The sequence below is a fragment of the Furipterus horrens genome, unplaced genomic scaffold (genome assembly GCF_987537825.1).
Source record: "Furipterus horrens unplaced genomic scaffold, mFurHor1.1.pri manual_scaffold_13, whole genome shotgun sequence".
Lineage (NCBI taxonomy): Eukaryota > Metazoa > Chordata > Mammalia > Chiroptera > Furipteridae > Furipterus > Furipterus horrens.
In genome coordinates, this window is record NW_028327183.1 from 39512490 (window position 1) to 39533489 (window position 21000).

Below are 21000 nucleotides of genomic sequence, written 5' to 3' on the forward strand. Positions count from 1 at the left end.
ATTTATTTTTAGAGGGGAAGGGAGAAAGGGAGGGAGAGAAACATTGATTGGTCGCCTCTCATACGCACCCTGACTAGGAACCGAAACCACAACCCAGGCATATGCTCTGACTGGGAATTGAACTGGCGGCCTTTTGCTTTGCAGAACGATGCCCAACCAGCTGAGCCGCACTGGTAAGGGTTGTTCTTATATCCTTGGACTCTGGGGCCCAAGTCAGGTGCAAGTCCTGCCTGCCCTACTTACTGGCCAGGTGACCTTGGGCAGGTCATTAAACTCAGCCAGTTTCCTCCTGGACTAAATGGCATTGATAATGATGCCTGCCTGAGACCTTTTGAGAGAACTGAGAACTGGCCTCAGAGCTGTGCAGTGCAGCCTTGTTGCTCCCTCCGTTTCCAGCCGTGCTTAGCATCCCTCCACAGTTCTCGCAATTGAGAACACTCCATAAGGCCTTTTAGGATCAGAGCAGGGGGTAGGTAAGTGCATTGATTACAGACGAGTTTCCCATCACTTCATTGTTAGCACCAATTTTATTGAGCTAGTTTGGTCGCTGTGCCCATCTGGGGAAAGAGGGAGACACAAGGGGAGTCAGGACAGGAGAGCTTTCCTTCATGGCATGCCTTGCTCCTGGAATTTGTATGCACGTGGGCTCGAGTGGACCAAAGGAGAGTGTTGTCTTACAGGAGACAACCTGCCCGAGTCAGAGGCAGAAGGTATGGGTAGAAGGCGCAGCACAGACCTGGTCTCAGATTCTGCGAGAAAGTGGCAGTCTGGCCCAAAGGGGAGGTGCTGATGGGGCAGTGCTGGAGGAAGTCCCACGGGCCCCAGAGCTGAATCCCAGAGTCTCCCCCAAACAACAAAGGGTTTCCTTCAATGCCCCTGTTGGTCCCCTCCAGGGCAGGCTTTTCTGACTGGCTTCTGTTCCCTGCCAGCGATCAGCTTAACCTGGAAACATGCCAACAAGGGTCCTGGCCAGGGTGGTTAGCAGCTTATGCCCATTGGCAATCCTGTTTTGGCCTTTTGTTTTTTGACTCAATTTACCAGCTGACATCCACACATGAGAAAACAATTTGCAGGCAAAGTAAAAGTCTCAGTTGTTCCTCGAACCCCCCCTGAAACTGTGGACAGCCTGGTTGGTTGGATCCCTGGTTCCTCATACAGCATGTGGGTCACCATGCTAAAGCAGCAGCAAGTGGGGTTTGCTGGAGGCTGGCTGGGAACAAGGCACCCAGCTACAAAGCTGCCCTTGATTGGCAAGGATGTCTGGCAGGTGGTAGTAGGTCCTGGAAGGCCTAATCAGGCTGGTGGGCTAGGACAGGCAGATTCTGACCCTCACGCTGGAGTGGGTCACAAGGGCACCATAGTGCCCCACCCAGGAGCGTGTGTCTCTCCCATACTGCTCAAAAGACACGTATCGGATCCCCTTGCCAAAGTTGGTGAAGACATGGGAGACCTGTGTGGGGAAGGAGAGCGAGATGGTGAGGACTTGTGGGCTCTTCCTCCAACTGGACTGATAGCCCCCCAAACTGAGTAGGTGCCAGGCCCTACTTTAGGTGCTGGGAACACAGCATTGAGGAAATCAGCACAAACATCCTGCCTTGCTGGAGCTGACCATCTAATAAGGGACCCAGACACTGAAAATAGATGCAGGTAGGAGCAGAGGGAGTTCTGCAGGAGGACATGGTTGTAAAGAGAGTAAGCAAAGGCCCCACTGAGCAGACACCTGAAGGAGGGGAGAGAGCCATGTGGGGATCTGGAATAGTGTTCCAGACAGGACCGTCAATGCAAAGGCCCTGAGGTAGGTGTGTGAATGGAGTACAGTGAGGGGAGCAAGGAGGTAATTAGCAGATGGTTTGGGGCCTTTGGGCCACAGGAAGACTTTGGCTTCTGGCTTTTTAATGTCTTGCAATTTTTTTTATTGATCTAAAATTCACCTAACATAAAATGAACCATTTTAAACTGTACACGTCAGTGGTGTTTAGTACATTCACAATGTTATGCAACCAGCACCACTAATTCTGGAACATTCCATACCCCAGTAAAAAAAAAAAAACAACCCTCATATCTGTTAGCTATTACTTCCAATTCCCCCTAACGCCTAGCCCCTGGCAACCACTAATCTATCTGCTTTCTGTCTCTGGCTTTGCTTATTCTGGACATTTCATATAAATGCAGTCCTACAATATGTGGCCTTTTGTGTCTGGCCTCTTGATTTAATACTGTTTCCAAGGTTCATCCATGTTGTAGCATGAATTGGCACCTCATTTCCTTTTGTAGCAGCATGACAGGACTTGGGCTTTTACCCTGAGATGTAGCCATGGGAGGGTTACAAGCAGGGAAGACTGGTGATCTGACTCGCTTTGTAATGGGATCTTTCTGGATGGTGAGAGACTAGGAGTGGAAAGAAGAAAACCACCTGAAAGGTTACTTTGATAACTGAGGTGTGATAATTTTGATAGCACAGGCTTGGATGCCATCCTGGGCTTGAATCAGGGCCTGCACACTTTAGTGTGACTTGGGGCAGTCACGTGACCTGTGCCTCAGTTTCCTCATCTCTAGAATGGGGATAGAGCGAGGTGCTCAATAAATGCATGTTGAAAAACTAGGCTGTTATACTAATGAAGTGAAAGGGAAACCTCTTGGAACAGGGCCTGGGATGTAATTAGGCTCAAGGACTGTTAGCTGTTACTATGATAGATACCTGGTGGTGAGACCAGCTGAGAAGGGAGCCTGAGCAGAGTGCCTGGACCCACCTGTCGGCAGCCTCTCTCAGTCCACTGAAGGACTGGGTTGGGTGAGGCGGAGAACTTGACCACTTCGTTTTCATACACGTCCAGAAGGCGGACCCGGAGCCGGTAGATGCAGCCGCAGTTCTCTCGGGCGCCCCACCTGCCAGGTAGGGGTGAGCCTTGATGCACCTGCCACCCACCCAATCTCTGGGTTGGGAGGAGCGAGGCTGGAGGCTGAGCCTCCCTGCACTTTGATCAGGTCAGGGTTGCACAGACCCACACCCCATATGGAGAGGTCTCAGCCTGGGATTCTAGGGGGAAGAGTCTGGGGGAGGAACCTGGGCATTCTTGGGGTGGAGTCTAGAGACTGGGTCAGGGGTGTGTGGTGCTCTGGGAGAAACCAAGACCTGGGGGATGGGACAGGGAGCCTGAGGGAGTAGGACTGGATGCTCTGGAGAGGAGTCAGAACCCCAGGGAAGAAATTGGATTTTTTGTGGGGGCGCAAGAGCTGGAGGGAAGAGGAGTCTGAGTGCTTTGTGAAGGAACCTAAGTGCTCTAAGAGGAAGGACCCATCACAGGCCTGCAAGCTCTGAAGCCAGCCAGTGCCTCTGGACCAACTCTGCCCCTTCTGAGCCGGTTTTCAGGGCACAATGCTCCCAGCCCTTCTGACTCCTTGGGGTCCACAAGCCCTTAGGGCCAGGGCGGAGTTGCAGGTGATGGTCGTGAAGTGGGTGAGAGGTGATACCTTGTTTCAGACTGAGCCAAGCCAGTCAGTGGACCCCATGTCAACAACAAACCCCGGGCCTGCTGGGAAGAGGGTGGGGAGGAGTGCAGAGTGGGGGCTTTGGGCTCCCTGAGGCATCACTTGCCCTCTCAGCCTCACTATGAAGGGGGCACAGGAACAGTGGTCAGCCCATGGTATCGATGGGAGCATGACATGAATGAGTCCCTTTTGCAGAACTGCTGCCACCACCGTTGGCTCTGGGGGCAGGTTGCCATTCTTCACTCACCAGTCCGCCACACAGATCTCGATCTGGGTGCTGTCCAGCAGCTCCTGCCATAGCCCCTCCATCACCAAGTCTACAAGCTGCCTCTTGAAGCACCATCTGGGTGAGGAGATGGTGGGGAGGGGGGAGTATGTGGAGCAGACAGTCACAGCCCAGAAGTCATCGGCTCCCAGAAGCCTCCTCTGACAACCCTGTCAAAGCAGCCCCTCAGAATTTGCTGTCTAGACAACTTGTGTGGTGCGCTGGTCATCCCCATTGGCTACTCACATCTCTTCATCATTTTCCATCCTGTCCTGGACTCCCGGATGCAGGCCTGCCTCTGATATTTGTGGGGGCTAGGACATGAGTACAAACGGAGGCTCACACTGAGCAGGGAATTCTGCGGCCTCCTAAAGTGTGGGGGCCCAAGGACTGAGGTTATATTGCCTGTATGGACTGGTCTCCCTTACCCTCTCCTTCCTGTTGTGTCAACCAATGGAAACTCCCACAGAAGACAGAAGTGAGAAGAGAGAGTAAAGTTGGGGTATTTAACCTCCTGGCCCCCTCCCAAGGGATCACCTGGAACTGCTGTGTCTGTCAACAAAATGGCACAGCTCCACAGGGCCCTCTCTTCACAACCTTCTCTGCTGTATGTTTCAGTAACTGCTTCCTGCCCTTACCCCTGTCAGGCCTAGGGGTGGTAATGACCCTTCCCCCATTATTACTAGCCCTTGTGGTCTGCCTACACCTTTGTAAACAGCTCTTCTCCTGTCATTTTGTTACAAATGCATAGCAGAGGGGAAATAAAGGCAGGATCCTCACCATTGCAAACTAAGAGAGAACTTAGTAGAGGAGGTTAGAAGCAGAGGAAGGCATGTCTCACCCGCTAATGCAGCAGTCCTGGGCCGGGTCTGATATTGCCAGGTGTTCCAACATACAAGAAACACCATGCTAACATGGAAGGAGGAAAGTCCTTGAAATTCTATGTGTCATTCTCCACTATCTGGGAAGAAAAGCCTTTGAAACTGCTTTCATTCCAAGGCTTGGAAGGGGGTCCAAAGTGCCCCCAAAAGAAGCCCATAAAACAACTTTGGTTAATTGCCTGCCTCTGGTCTCTATTTGTTGCTGTCTGTTTTACCAGGGAGTCCCTAATGCTTACAGGAAGAGTCCATAAATGTCTTTGCATAACTATTCCAACTTTAATTAACTGTCTTCTGTCACATACCTGTTTTACAATGAGATGAACAAATAGAGTCTGGAGCAAGATAAGGATTTGAGCTAACAGACCCCCACACATACCTAAGTTTGGGGAGTCACATTGCCCCCGAGAAAAGCTGACACCACCTTTATCTGTCAGTCAATATGTAACTTCTTCACCCCCATCTTGCCAACTACATAAGTCCTCAAAACAAAGGACTCGCTCTCTGGCCACCCTAGGGCGAGCTTGCCACCTGGCCTTTGGCTACCCTTGCTTTTGCTCTCCCATTCACTAATAAACTTTGTGTGCACACTAATAGGCCTATTGGTCTGTGATCCTTTACTGTGTCATTGAGAAGAACCAGGGTTTCTTTGGTAACAAATTGAATGTGCCATAATATAGAAATAGTGTCTTACTGGCGGAAGAACTAAGTTGCCTAGTGGAACAGAACATGGTGCTCAGGGATAGACTGAGACAGAACTTCAAAAATGATAGAGGCAACACTATATTTCATGGGGGAGGCATGGGATCTTTAGTAGATGGTGTTGAGAAAGTGGGCTCAATATATGGAGGTGGGAGAGGGGGACTAGATCCTTAACTAACATGACATTCAAAGGTGGATTAAAGATCTAAATGTGAAAGATAAAATTATGAGCTTACTGGAAGAGAGTATAAAAGAATATTGTTAGAATCTAAGAATAGGAAAGGACTTTTTTAAACAAAATTTCAGCCCTGCCTAGTGCAGCCCAGTGGACTGAGCACTGGCCTGCGAACCATGAGATTGCCGGTTCGATACCCAGTCAGGGCATGTGTTTGGGTTGCGGGCCAGCCCCCCATCAGGGTGTATGTGGGAGGTAACCCATTGATTTTTCTCTCCCTCCCTTTCCCTCTCTCTAAAAATAAAGTCTTTTTAAAAAATTCAAAAAGAAATTATAAAGCAAAGAAAGGAGAGATGAATTTGATCATATGAAAATAACAACAAAGAACACCATAGACAGAGTTACTACAGATGGTAGAGTGGGAAATTTTTCCAGTGTTTAGGATGGACGAGGGACAGACATCTAGAATATAGAAGGAATTTTTGTATATCAATAAGAATAGACATCAGCCCTAATAGAAAATATGCACAGGCAATTTACTGAAAGAACCTGAAAAGCTAACAGGCATATGAAGAGATGCTTAATTATTAGTAAATCAAAACATGTAAATTAAAATTAAAACTGCAATGAGCTATTACTTCACTCCTAATATACTGGCAACTACTAGAAAGCTGGATACTGTCATGTGAGAATGGCTGACTACGGGGACAGGAGACAAGGAAATGGGTATGGGGTATGAGGATAAAGAAAATCAACCAACCAATCAGAAATTCTGGAGCCAGATCACCTGGGTTCAAGTCTCAGCTCCACCACTTACTAAATGTTGGTAACCCTCTGTCCCTTATAAAGTGGAGATAATGATGGTATCTATGTCACAGGGTTGTTGCCAGGATGAAGTTATATGTAAAGCATCTGTCAGAGAGTAAGTACTCTGTTGTGTTCTGTTATATTACTGTTTATGTGTTTAATGTCTCCCCCAACCCTACATCTAAAATGCAAATGAAAAAAACAGCAAGTTCCTGATCTTTCTGAATTTTCCTTGTATCTTGACATACAAAACACTGCCTGGTATATGGCAGGCCCTCAACAAATATTTATTGATTGACTGAATAAATGAGGGGAGGGTGAAGGTGGGTGAGGGTGAGGATGAGGACGGTGGGGTAGGGTCCCACGCCCCCCTTTAAGCCCCTGCCCCAGGGATCAAGGGCCACTCACTCGAAAGAAGTCACGAAACAGGTCTGGGAAGGAGCCCCCGGCACCAGTGTTAGGTTCTTTTCCACGGCCCAGCCATTCCCACCGTGTTCCACCTCCCAGCCTCTGAAGCCCTCTGTGTGATACAATAGGGTTGAAGACAAGGGACTCACCTGCTAGCTGGCCCAGCCTAGAGCCAGCCACCACCCAACTTGCCCCCGCCCACCAGCTCCTTCCTCCTGCGCTCCTTTCCCGGCTTCTTCTGCTCTGGCCCCGCCTCCCGAGAGCTGGCATTCCTGATCCCACTGCACAATCACGTCACTCAGCTCTGCCGATCCACTTAGCTCCTCTTCAGTCCCACTCCGGCCTCCTTCCCCTACCACACAGTTGCCTCTTCCTTCAGCCTCTTAACTACTCGGCTTGTCTCCTGGCCCGGCCTCAGGCCCCACGGCCTCCTAATTCATCCTGCACTGGCCACGCCCACTTGCTTAGGTCCTCCCCCCAAGGTCTTTCAAGGAGACCTCCTTGTTTCTATGCAAACTCCGCCCTCAACCACACCCAATCGGCTTCTCCCCAGCCCTCCCCTGGCTCCACCCTCTTTAGCCACGTGGACGGAGTCTACAGTCCCAGCACTAGTGGTTCCTGACACAGCCCAGTCCTCTGTTCTGTCTCGCCCATCCATTTCGTTTCCCTCTATTGCCCACAGCCTGAGCTCGTCCAGTCAGTTTCCCAAGGACCTATACCTCGGCCACGCCCCCTGACTCCCTGTTCTGGCCCCGCCCCTGCCTTCTTAGCCCTGGCAACGCCCACTAATTCGGCCTCGGTTTCCCTACCCCACGTGCCCCTTCGATCTACCTGGCCCCGCCCCCGTGGTTTGGCCCCGCCCTCCATACGCACCTTCCCCACAGGAGTTGAAGATGAGATTGCGGCCCAGGGGTGCTCGGAGGCAGTAGCGCGCCAAGGCGCAGAGCGAGAACTCCTTGTCCTCGCTATTGGGCGGGCAGCGCTGGGCTATCGCGTAGAGCGCGCGGCCCTCGGCGCTGCGGTCGCGAGCCAGCTGCAGCAGCCACACAGTGGACCCATCCACGACGTCGCGCCACGCGCGGCACACTGAGCGGCAATGCGTCACTAACTCGCGTGGCGGCACGTGGCTCAGCACTGGCACCAGCAGTTCTGGGGGAAGCGCGTCCAAGGCTATGGGCTTGTCCGCGGGCAGCTGCCGCCGCGAGGGCCGGGCGCCCATCTCCAGCGGCTGGAATCCTGCAGGTTGAGAGGGGTTGAAGGGTCAGGGCCGCGAGAACCGGGCACCTAGTTCCTGCCACCTGACTGCGGAACGCGGTTGAAGGCGAAGGGCTTTTCCTCTTGGGCAAGACCACTGGTCAGACCTACTCCACCAGGGCTGTTAACCATGGCTTCCATCTCTGGCCAGCGCACTTGTATACATATGCACTTTATGTATGTGACCAATAAGCACACTGAAGACAGACGAGAAAAACCACCAGGAGGAAACCATTTCCACCCCATCGCTCAGCCTGTCCCAAGTACTCGGGCCCTTGGAACTCATGAACTACCTCAATCTCTTCATTGAACACTCTTGTCACCTTCTTGCTCTAACCAGAACCTAGTTCTCCTGTGGCCTTTCCAAGTGGGTAAATCTTGCTCCTTGGTGCTGCTTCCAGACAGCTCTCCTTCTTTCCCCAAAGTCCCCAACTATGAATCTTGTCATCAGGGTAGATGGTACCCACCTTGTGAATCATGTGCTGGCTCAGATCACTATTGCTCATTTCTCCATGATTTTAGCTTCAAGCTCACTGTCACTTCCCCTGTGCCCATCATCATTCTTGGTGATTTCCATATTCAGGTAGGTGATCTTTCCTTATGCCACCCTTCCTCTCTGTTCCCTGACCTGCCCTCCTCTCAGCCCCTCCCTCCCATGGTTGCTCTGAGACCTTGCTTCAATTACAGCCTCTTCAGAATTTCAATTTCAAGCATCTTTCTCCCACCCTCACCTCTCTCTTTCAGCTCTCTCCCTCCAGTGTCCCAGATTCCTACAATCCTACCAAATCATCGTGATCTCCCATCCTGGGTGCTTATCTCTTTTTCATTTTCCCTTGCTGCTCAAGTCCTCATTTCTTCCTAATCATTTTTCATTCTGTGATTAATCATTGAAAATACAAGGTCTGTCCAGAAGGTACCCAGCCATGTACAATGAAAAATAAGAGACATTTATTGAAGAAGATACAAGATACAAGAAACATTGTACTTAGGAATGACGCCTCAGTCCCCTTCAAAGTAGGTACCTTGGGACCTCACACAGTTCTCCCAATCTCCATCAGCTGCCCTGTCATATTTTCTTGAATCTCACAAATGGTCTGAAATATCTTCTCTTTCAAAGGTGATTTTAGTTTTTGGAAAAGCCAGAAGTTGCAAGGCGCCATATTTGGGCTGTAGGGTAGCTGAGTCACTTGGGTGATTTGATGTTTTGCTAAAAAACTCTGCATGAGATATGATGCATGAGCAGGTGCATTGTTGTGATGAAGCTGCCAATCACTAGTCGCCCATAGGTGTGGCCTTCTGAATCACCGGTATACTTTCCATGGAGGAATGTTCAACCTTAATGCAAATTTGATGCAGATTCATTGCTCTACTCGCTCAGTCATTTTTTAATGCGATGGCCACACAGTACACATGCTCACTCAGTGGTGTCTACCACCCCCACTGACTAGTACAGTGAAGTCGTCATCATTCACACATGTACATTCCAGTCCACTCTCCTTGGCTGCCAGGTTACACCAATGTTGCACAAACCGTTCTTGTTATATTACCAATGGCTGGACTTTTTTCTGGACAAACCTTATACTCTTTGCATACACCTTGCCTCCCTTAGCTTCCTCCTATTCAATACTTGTGACCCTGGTTAAATTCAGTCCTTCGCCTACCCTGTTCCTGCACTCACACAGTTAAAGTGGCTGAAGAACAATACACAACTCCACTGGCTGGTGTCACTTCAAATTTGTGAACTTAACTCTCAGGCTCCTAAAGCTGACAATCAGATTATGTTACTTTTATCCACTCATTCTTCCTATCTAGAGATAACTATTTCTTTCTTTTTTAAAAAATTGATCTTGAAGAGAGAAAGAGAAAGCCAGAGAGAAACATCGATTTGTTGTTCCACTTATTTATGCATTCATTGGTTGCTTCTTGTATGTGCCCTGACCAGGGATTAAACCTGTAATCTTGGTGCACTGGGACTGTGCTCCAACCAACTGAGCTCCTTGGCCAGGGCTAGATAACTATTTCATACCTTCTCCCCTACCTCCTATTCCATCACACCTCCTTCCACTTCTTCACTCCCCTCTTGCTCCTTATTTTGCAGAAAAAAATACAAATGATGAGACGTGATCTTCCACAGGCTCCCATTGCCCCATCTACCACCTACCTGCCCTGGGCCCACACATGTGTCCTTCTGTGTATATCCACCCATCCCTCCTGCCCACTCCAGGCCATGGTCTCACAGTTGTCCCCTTTCTGCTGCACCTTCAGTTCCTCTTTTGCATTGGACCATTCCTGTCAGCCAACATGGTGTCATCTCTCTCATCTGAAAACCAACCCTCTCTTGACTCCACCTCCCCTTCCAGCTCGGCCCCATTTCTTTGCTTCTCTTTATAATAAAACTTCTCAAAAAAGTTGTATATACTTGGCTGTCTCCTTATTTTCTACTTTTTCTCTCTTAAACCTTCTCTAATCAAGTTTTGCTCCTCTCCACCACCCTGAAATGTCAAGGTCACCAATATCCCCTTGGTGCTGAGCCAATAGTACTGTTCAGTTCTCACCTTGCTTGACCTGTCAGCAGTACCTGACACAGGGGGGTTACTCCCTCTACACTTGGCTCTGGGTCATCACACCCTTCTGGACCCCTCCCATTTGCCTGGTGGTTCCTAGTCAGCCTCCTAAGCTGTTTCTCCTCTTCCCTTTAATCTCAGAAAGTCAGAGTTCAGCCTTTGAAACTCCTCTGTTCTCCATCAACACTCACCCCCTTGGGGATTTCATCCATTCTCATTATCTCTCACCTGGACTGTCTCTCTCCCTGCTTCTTTCCCCAACTGTCTGTTCTTCATAAGCAGGCAGGTCAAGTGTGAATACCTGTGTCATGTCCTGCCTCTCCCCGCTCCGAGCCCTCCTGTGGCTCCATCTCACTCAAGGTAAAGGCAGAGTCCTCCCTGCGACCCCCAAGCCCCACACAATCTGTCCCCCTCATCTTCTTGCCCCTGTCTCCGCCTTGCTCACTGACCTGGCCGCACCAGCCCCCATACCTTAGGGCCTTTGCATGGGCTGTTTGCTCTACCTGGATCCAGAGGATTTTTTTTTTTTTCTTGCCTCTGTACTTCTTTCAACTCTTTGCCCAAATATCAACTTCTCCCTGAGACCTTCCCTGGTCACCTTTTTTATAATTTTAGATCCTTACGACCACAACCTACTCTCCCCTTTTCCTTATTTTATACTTTTCTCAAGTTTCTGTCACCTTCTAACATCCCATACCTCGTCGGCAGCCGTCCGTCTCGAGAGACGATGGTGTAGTTTCTTAAGAGTCTATCTGCACCACCGAGAATGGCGGTGCAGTCCGACTCGGGAGTGACACGGTATCTGTCTCCTCCCGTGTTGAATCGACATCTTGCGATGACGCTGGAGTGTCCTCTCCAGTGAAGCGGAAGCTACAGAGCCTGGGCAGGGTGATATGGAGGGTCTGCTGTTGCCCATGCAGCAGACCCCCCCTCTCTTCGCAGCTGAAGGGTCCAAGGGAAAGACGGAGTCAATACAGCTTGGCTTCAGGTGCGCCGCAGGAGTTGCCGGTGTTGACTACAACGTCAAACCGCCTTAGGGACTCCGGCTCCGGATTTTCTGTCGGGGTTTACTCCCTTAGCCTTTCCCCTGAAGAGGTATGCCGCAAGGCAGCGGAGGTTTTTTGGAGTCAGAGTTTTCCTTCTCTGATGTGCCCTGACTGGAAGATCGAACCAGCGACACTTAGCTCGCAGGCCGACGCTCAATCCACTGAGCCAAACCAGCCATTCCTAAATATGTATAATTTACTCAGTTATCTTCTTTCTTGTCTGTCTCCCTCACCACATTGTAATTGCCAGGAGGGCAGAATGTTGTTTCCTTTGCATACTACATACCACAGTGTCCACACTAGTGCTTAATAAAGAAATATTAAATGAATGAATAAATGGAAACCCACTACACAGATGAGGAAACTGAGGTGCAGTGAGGTGAAACGCCTTTATTCAATAACAACTCAGTGATTGGTTGAGGACCTAGCCAGAAACTCATTTCATTTCCACATCAGAGGTAGAACAGCCTAGTAATAAAAACCTTGTGCCTGATTTGAGTCCCAGCTATACTTTCTGCTAGTTAAATAACTAAGGGCACTTCACTTAATCGCAGTGTGCCTCAGTTTCCTCTTTTGAAAATGGGGATATTACCTACTTCTTAGGGTTGTGATAATGAAATGGGATACTTGTAAAATGCTTAAGTAAATCCACTGGTGTCTCATATATAAGAATATTAATATTAAGCATTAAATTATATTAGCTGCTATTATCACACATCATAAAAAAATGATGAGCAACCATTTAGTGACGATATTTTCATCTGGTGACATTTACTGGGCCCTTATTAAGTCGCTGTGCTGAACATTTAAGCTGGATCATCTCACTGAGTCCCATCATCTTCTTTTAGTTGCCAAAACGATCCTTGGAGGTTGCCCTGGGTGATGAGGCTGCGGTGATCTAATGCTTGTTCTGTTCCTTAATGCCGTAAGTGCTCAATTCATGTCAGTTGTTAAGATTTTAAAATAAATTGATTAAGGTCTTGTTAAGAAATAACCCTGACACTCTTCACCCCCACTACAGAGTGACTTAATTATGGTGACAGGCTTTAGAAACTAGGGTGTGCTTTGCCCCAGGTGCTTATTAGTTGCATTAAGCCCTGTCTGGGCAGCTCTGTTGGTTAGAGTTTTGTCCCAATACACCAAGGTTGCAGGTTCCATCCCCTGTTGGGGCATGTACAGGAATCAACCAATAAAGGCATAGATAAGTGGAACAACAAACAGATCAATGTTTCTCTCATTCTCTCCTTCCCTCTCTCTCTGTAAAATCGATGAATAAAAAAAAAAAATTGGCAGCCACTTACAAGCAAACCCACCATAGACCAGCAAGCCAGGACAAATGGAATAGGGAAACTGAGACGGATAGCTGAACTGGCCAAGCAATTTACAGCCAGATACAGAAGCTCACCGCCCTGGAGATAACATCCAGGCCTCCATTGTATTTCAGCTCCAGGCCCAGAAAAGCAGCAAAACCAGGTGGGCGGTGCCAGGACCAGCTGCAGTGACTGACAACCTCCTGCCCTGTCACTGACCAATAGTGGGAGTCCATGACTCTGAAAGAGCACACCTGGAAAACTGATGACTATTCTGCTAAAACCTTCAACCGAACAAAAACCATAGGTCTGGCTGCCTGTTGCTACAAAAGCCAAGCTTGTGAGGCAGATGCTAGTGCAAAAGGAAAGAGGTTTTATTCCGGCGCTGCACAACCTGGGAGAATGGCGGACTCCTATCTCAAAACCCACCTCCTCTTGCTGCCATGGAAAAAGTCCAACCATCCTCAGCAAGGTCAAGACAAAAGCCAGTGTTCAGAGGTTCTGCTCCATTTTAATGTTCAGTTCCTTGGAGCCTGCAGGCAGTTGCTAAGCAATCTTAGTCCCCATCCAGGTAGCTTAGCTTGTTCCTGGCTGCTGTCCATTTTAGGCTCCCTCCCGGAGACTGTGTGTGGAGCCCGCACGGCCACGGCCTCATGAACACATGCTTCCAGGCGAGAGAGCATGAGGACATACTGGCAGGTGCATCACCAGCTGGGCAAGAGAGTGAGAGAGAGAGGGGTGCAGGACACGAGCAAGAGGGAGCAAAGGATTCTTTGTTCCCCTGGGATTATATTAGCTTGGGTGTGGGATGGACGAGGTGCTTTCTCAAAATGCCTAACAACTTCCCAAACTTTTGTGCACTTTGAGTGGGTCCACCTCCCAACCAATTCCTTCTTTTCCCCAGACTAGACTGACAGGCCTCTTTGGTCCAACACTTTCCCCCATGCTATTTTGACTTCTATGGCCATGTGCCTGCCTTTCCCTGTGGGTGGGTAGAGCTTTTCCTATCCAATCATCTTACTAGCTTTTTGTGTGCTTGTTGTAAGAACCTTCCACTGCCACCATCTTGGCTGGTGGGGGAGCCTTCCCAATGCCCTGACTGACTGTTTTATGGTAACAAGACTTCCCCTAAAATTCCTGCATGTAAGAGAGAGATAAAAACCTCAAGAAAAAGGACCCAGTGTGTGCTCTCCCCCTGGGGAGCAGCATTCCCTCCCCCTCTTCTTCCTCGACAGGCAGGCATCTCCTAAACTCTAAGGGACACCACCAGACTTGCAACCGTGAGAGCAATGGGCAGCGGCAGCTCGTCCCAGGCTTACCCCCTGAACCTGTCCCCAAGGTCTCCTTTTCTCTTTCTCTTTCCTGTTGCTTCTTCTACCCTAAGTCCTTCCTTTGTTTCCCTATCTCCAGCTTTAATAAACGTACCCCCCAAATCACCTGGACTTATGTTGTGAAATCTTTCCTACACAAAGTCAAGAACCCACATGCTACCAGTGGATCTGAGGCAGACCCACTTGGTCCCAGATCTTGTCTGGTAACACAGGGCCTTCAAGTGATGTACCTTACGAGCCCTGGGTGTACAAAACACTTGTTTGAGGTGCTCTGCTGAGAGCCACGAGGTGCCTTGTAGCCATCATGTCCACACAGCTGCAGGCCAACCACTGACTGGGCCTTATGGGACACAGAAGGCACAGATTGTCTGCTGCCTGGCACTTGGGAACATGTTTGGAACGGAGGTTATTTTATTGGTTGTCACAGTGACTGGGGGATACTACTAGTATTCAGTTTCCAGGGACCCATGATGCTATGGCAGACAGTATCTTCCCAAAATGGATATAATAGCACATCCTATCTGACATGCTCTTCTTGGACTTGACTTCTCTCCAGTAAGAAGTGGAGTCCACCCTTCCCCTTGACAAGGGCAGGCCTTTGTCACTGCAGAAATGACATTGCTAAGGGATTTCCGAGACCATACCATAACAGAAGATACTGCCTGTGCCTGGCTCTCCCTGATATGGTTCCCGGAGCCCTGAGTCCGGTGGTGTGCGGCTAAATGATTAAACAACTGGCTCTCAACAGGGGAAAGAAGTCTAGGTCTGTAAGTTTGCTGATTTCTGTGGTGTAAATATACTGACCATGGCTGACTGCAAGCTACTGATGTGAAGTGCCTAACTCATGGGAGTGGGCAGGGTTGCCCACAAACCATGCGATTTGGTGGGAGCCACTCCAGCACACCACTGCCTGGGTCAACATTAAATTTGGTTGCCCTGAAGTCACCATACTGGAGAGACACATGAAGAGAGAGAGAGAAGTGCCTGGGAAGCCCCAGCTGTTTGATTTCCCAACTCAGGTGCTAGATATAGAACTGAATAAGTTTTCAGATGACCCAGCTCCAACCACTGTCTCCTGGCAACTGCCCCTGAGAACTGCTTAGCTGAGCCAAGTCACTCTCCATAAAAAATAATAAAATAAAGGTAACTGTTTAAGTCATAGGTTTTGAGTGGTTTGTTAGGCAGCACTATCTAAATGGAATGAAGCTCAGTGACCTGCATTCTGTGGTACGGGTACCTCCACAAAGAACTGGCCTGCCCCCCATGCCAGGAGCCACGACTGTAGGTGCATACCAAACTGGGTTCAAATCTTGACTCCCCACTTTCTGTCTGTGTAACTTGGGGCCAAAACAAAAAATCTCCTTTGAGTCTAGTAAATGTAATTCAGGAATAGCATGTTTTTTGTTTGATTGCTTTGTTTTAAAATGATGCTATTTAAAAATATATATTTTATTTATTTATAGAGAGAGGGAAAGGGAGAGAGAAATAAAGGGAGGGAAACATCGACATGAGAGAGAAACAACTGGGGACCTGGCCCATGACTCAGGCATGTGCCCTGACCGGGAGTCTAACCAGCGATCCTTTGGTTTGCAGGCCGGTGCTCAATCCACTGAGCCACACCAGCCACAGCTTAAAGTACCAACTACTCTTTTTGCTTGTATTTTATAATCAAAATCTCTCTTTTGTTTGTTTTAACTTGTTGCCTATTTCATGGGCAACATTTAAAAGAGTGTGGTAAAGTTCACATAACAGTGCTCACATCGACAGCACATGTACTAAAATTGGAACAATATAGAGAAGATTAGCATGGCCCTTGCGCAGGGATGACATGTAAATTCATGAAGCAGCCCCTATTTTTTAAGACAAATACCATATGATCTCACCTATAAGAGGAACCTAATGAACAAAACAAACAACAAGCAAAATAGAACCGAATGCATGGAAACAAGGAACAAATTGACAGCCACCAGAGGGGAGGGGAGAGGGGGAAAGAAGGTGAAGGGTCTAGTGAAAGAACTAGTATAAATGACCCATGGACATGAACAACAGGGTGGTGACTGACTGTGGGAGCGGGGGCATGGGCAGGGCAGGGAAGAGCAATAAGAGAAAATTGGAACAACAATAAAAAATGCACCAAAAAAACCCAAAAAAACAAAGCCCTGGCTGGTGTGCTTAGTGGACTGAGCGCTGGCCTGTGAACCAGAGGGTTGCCAGTTCGATTCCCAGTCAGGGCACATGCCTGGGTTGCGGGTCAGGTGCCCAGTTGGGGGCGCACAAGAGGCAACCACATATTGATGTTTCTTTCCCTCTTTCTCTCTCACTTCCACTCTCTCTAAAAATAAATAAAATATTTTTTAAATGTTTAAAAAATGCAAAAAGAGTTCACATAGCAAAATTTACTATCTTGACCATCTTTTTAAAAAAGGTTCTATTTTATTTTTTAGAGATAAGGGAAGGGAGGGAAAAAGAGAAACATCAATGTGCAAGAGAAACACCTATCAAATGCCCCCTAATGGGGACCTGGCCTGCAACCCAGGCATGTGCCCTGACTGGGAAGTGAACCAGCAACCTTTTGGTTTGCAGACCAACACTCAACCCACTGAGCCAAGGCTATCTTGACCACCTTTAAGTGCACAGTTCAATGGTATTAAATCTATTTCCTTGTATAATGTGTGCTACCATCACCACCATCCATCTCCAGAGCTCTTTTCATCTTTTGAAACGGTAATGCCCCATTACCCCTTCTGTTCTGCCCCCAGCAACCACTATTCCTTTATCTCCGGTTTTGACTGAGTAATCCATATAAGACAAATCATACAGCATTTGTCCTTTTGTACCTGGCCTATTTCATTTTGTATGGTCCATCTATGTTGTGACATGTGTCAGGATTCCCTTTCCTTTTAAAGCTGAATAATACCCTATTGTATTATATCCTATAATATTTTGCTTACCCGTTTATCTGCTGATAGACAAGGGTTGCTTCCATGTTTTAGCTATTCTGACTACTGGTATTTTTGTTGGTGTAATACCTTTAATATCATTTTATTTAAAAATCTGGAATCTTTTGCATCTCAAGATTGACTCAGTGGTTTATTTCATGATGAATATATGTGCTGAACACAACGAGAACTTCTCTGCCAAGAGAATTTCAGGCAACATGTACATTTCAAACTGGGCAGAGGTATACTCATTCAGAGGGCTGGCTATTCATTTATAAAAATTCAGCATACTGTACATTTGTGCACATTCTATACAAAGTTTACTGTGAACGATACCAGTAAAATGAGATGATAGCCCATAGAAAGGAACAAAAGATATCCAAAAACCTCTCCCCAAAGTTATCAAACAAAAGATAGAACTATTTTAAAATGAAGAAACCTGTGGAAACTGTTTAGAGTTCTCTTAAGTGTCTTCTCAGCAGTTGCTCAAGTTGTGTAGGGCCAGAGACCTTTTTATGATGCCTGGAAAATCTTTCACAAAACAACGTCCATGGCTCTGTGAAGACACCCTTGGCGGCGGGTCTCCCTCATGGGAGTACTGCCGCACCTTTCCCTTCTCTGCCTTCTTCCCCCCCAGGCCTGTTACCTTTGCCTTTCTCTCTCCTAAACTTCAAGGGCCCTCCTTTTGTGTCTGTAACGTGTTTTCTGAGTCCAGGCAGATCAGCTGGCTCACTTCTCCTACCTCCTTACCTTTCTAAATAAACTTTCTCTTGTAATTTGAGCCACCACCCCCCACCCCGCGAAAGATACCATTGGCATGGTTTATTTGTTTGCTGGAGCTGATACAATATGATTATTTTTAAATTTTTAAATTTTTTATGGCTCTGGGGATTGATGGGGCTCAGCTAGGTAGCTCTTAGGGGCTGCATGCAGTTGCCCTCAGGCAGACTGAGGCCATGACACCCGTAGGCTTATTCAGTCCTCTGTTTAACACCTGGGATAGAGAGACTCTGACAGCTGGGGCTGCTCAGCCATTTCTCTATCTCCACATGGAGACCAGCTAAACCATACTTTTTCCAGAGTATACACCTGTTACAAAGATAAAATAATACAATTTCAGCCCTGTCTGGGTGGCTCAGTTGGTTGGAGCACTGTCCTGTACCCCAGAAGGTTGTGGGTTTGATTCCCAGTCGGGACATGTATGGGAGGCAACTGAATGATGTTTCTCTCTCACATCAATGCTTCTCTTTCTCTAGCTCTAAAAATTCAATAAACATATCCTTGGGTGAGGATTTAAAAAATGATAATATTAATACAATTTCATTTTCAAGGGTCGTGATTCATTAAACTTTCATTTCATGGTGTTTTTTTACTTGATTAATTTAACTAGTTAATTTTTATTAATTTTAGCAACTTTATTTCAATTGATTTTAAAATAAGTTTAATTTTAGCTGTTGTATTAGAATAACTTACAAGTAACTCAGATACTTATCAATATGTTTTTACTTGATGTGATATTTAATCATTTTAGTAGTTGAAATGTCATTTCACTAACTTTTTTAAAGGGGAAGACAGGGGGAAGGGGAGAGAAACATCGACGTGTGAGAGAAACACGGATGGGTTGCCTCTCGCATGAGTCCCAATCAGGGACTCAGCCTGCAACCCAGACATGTGCTGTGACCGGGAATCCAACAGGCGGGCCTTCGTTTTGTGGGACAACACCCAACCAACAGAGCCACATCAGTCAGGGCTCATTTTGTTACGGCTACATAGGCGAGATTGAACACTCTGAAGCGGTGTATAAAGTTAAGCAAAGGGTTTTTAATAATGGCCAGGAGTTGGGTAGACCCTGAGCAGGTCTCTAACATGCTCCAACCTACAATGGAGTCTAAACGCTGGGTTTTTATACTGGTGCAGCCTCTTTGTTTCTTCTTTGGCAGGGAATAGACTTAGGAAGAGGGGGCTGGGCAGGACTGCAGGAATGTCTTGGCAGTAACAGGAACAGAAATTCGCAAGGCTATAAGGTTATCTCTGGCTGCGGCATAACTCTTCAGCCAGGGACGAACTTCCTGTGAAGCAATTTATTTTCAAAGGGCTAGACATTCTGCAAAGCACAACCTTCACAAATGTTATAAACCAGACACAAGCAAGCAAATGGGAGGTGATAGAGGCTGAAGTCCTTTTAGCTTGTAAATCACTAATTGCTATAACACTCCTTCTTACATTCCTTTTTCCAAGGCCTTTTAGCAAGTCCTTGCTACTTCTTACAAAGAACATTTAAAGCACTTACGTACTTACATATTGAAACTTTTTACAGGGACTATTTGGTGCCCCTACAATTTCACTAATTTTTTATTTTGTTTTTTGAATTTGGAAGACTGACCTAACTGTTAATATGAATAGCACTATGTCAGCATTAGGCTTAAAAAATACCAACGAGCATTATCATTGTCTCCTGTTCTTAGGAGTATTTGTTGACTGCATAATTATTTCAATTTTCTTTATGCTTGACAATTTTCATAAGTTCATGAGGGTAAAAAGATCCAGCTGGCAAAGATTCAATGTCCATAAACCCTATTAAGACTCTTCTGCAGAGGGCATGCAGTTCTGAGGGTTTCCAGGACCTGGGCTACTGCCCCCAGCAGGATGGGTGGTGGTCAAGGCAGATGATCTGGGTTCAAATCCTGATTCTGCCTCTTCTGGACAGGTTGTCTCTCAGGCATGTTGCTGACCTTCGAGGCTTGTCTGTAATACAGGGATAACTAGAGCTCTACCTCAAAGGGTTGATAGGAGCAGTGAAGGACATACCAGGACTCAAGAAATAAGACCCCATAGTAATGAAACAACATACAGGTTTTAGCTCTTAGAATGAGGATATGATCATCTAAAAGAATTAGGAACCTATGGTGATATGGCCTCTGTGGAGTCACCTTGGAGAGAGGGAATATGAGAGAAGGGAGTGGGTATCTAAGCTCTGCCAACTATCTACCGTGCTCATGTTGAACTTGAACTCCTAAGGGAGAATAAGAGAGCAAGCCACCAAGCCAAAGTCCAACAACATCCCCTGGAGACATATTCACCAGTGTAAGCTGGGGTAACTTGGTGGTAGACTTTGGGGTGCATTTCTGCTGTGTGAGTGAGCATGTGCCTGTCTTTCCATTTATATTTATTTGCACAGGAGTCCTATGTTTCCCAGAATGGGTACCTTAAAAGTGAAATTACCTTTATTGATGTATTAATTACACCCATCAAAATGCATACATTTCAAGGGCATAATTTAAGTTTTATCAACTACACAAGCATGTGACCATCACCACAACCAAGGTACAGAACATCTCCGTCACTCCAAAATGCTTACCTCTTTGATGTCAACCCCAACTCCCACTCCAAGGCAACCACTAATCTGCTTTCTGTCACTAAAAATTCAATTTCCTTTTTCTAAAATTTTATATAAGTGGAATCATAGGGTGTGCCAATTATCGATTTTCTGCCTCACAGCTCCAAGTTGCTAAACTGGAGTACGGCCCTTTCAATCTTTTCCCTTGGCAGGCTGACGTGATGTTAACTTTTTCCAGTAGAGGGAGCCAGAGAGACATTGCAGGAGGAAAGGGTTTGCTTCCAGCTTCCACTGGTGGTTCCCTAGGGCAGGCAGCTTCTCTAGGGCTGGCAGTCAGCAGCACCCCGCACACAGCCAGCACCTTCCCAGCACCCACCTTAGGTGGTTCCAGGCACTTCCCGTGAACTGCTTTCTCCAGCACCCTAGAGAATTGACTTCTGGTAAGTTCCAGAGGATGGATTTCCAGCAGGTTCCACAGGAGCAGTGCATAGACTC

General features: G+C 47.4%; 1 protein-coding gene and 1 non-coding gene across 2 annotated transcripts in view; one reads left to right on the top strand and one right to left on the bottom strand.

Moving 5' to 3' along the window:
- Positions 1-508: 508 nt before the first annotated feature.
- LOC149994629 (F-box only protein 17) overlaps positions 509-21000 on the bottom strand; it is a 29277-nt gene continuing 8785 nt past the window's right edge. Inside the window, exons 2-6 of the mRNA XM_090259416.1 lie at positions 7598-7960; positions 6725-6836; positions 3737-3832; positions 2751-2886; positions 509-1450 (exon numbers count right to left, since the gene is read on the bottom strand). Coding sequence (XP_090115542.1) covers positions 1307-1450; positions 2751-2886; positions 3737-3832; positions 6725-6836; positions 7598-7943 — 834 coding nt within the window. The 5' untranslated portion in view covers positions 7944-7960 and the 3' untranslated portion in view covers positions 509-1306. The remainder of the gene's footprint in view (positions 1451-2750; positions 2887-3736; positions 3833-6724; positions 6837-7597; positions 7961-21000) is intronic.
- Positions 15981-16087, top strand: LOC149994630 (U6 spliceosomal RNA). The gene has a single exon (XR_016507977.1). It is a non-coding gene; the product is annotated as a U6 spliceosomal RNA (small nuclear RNA).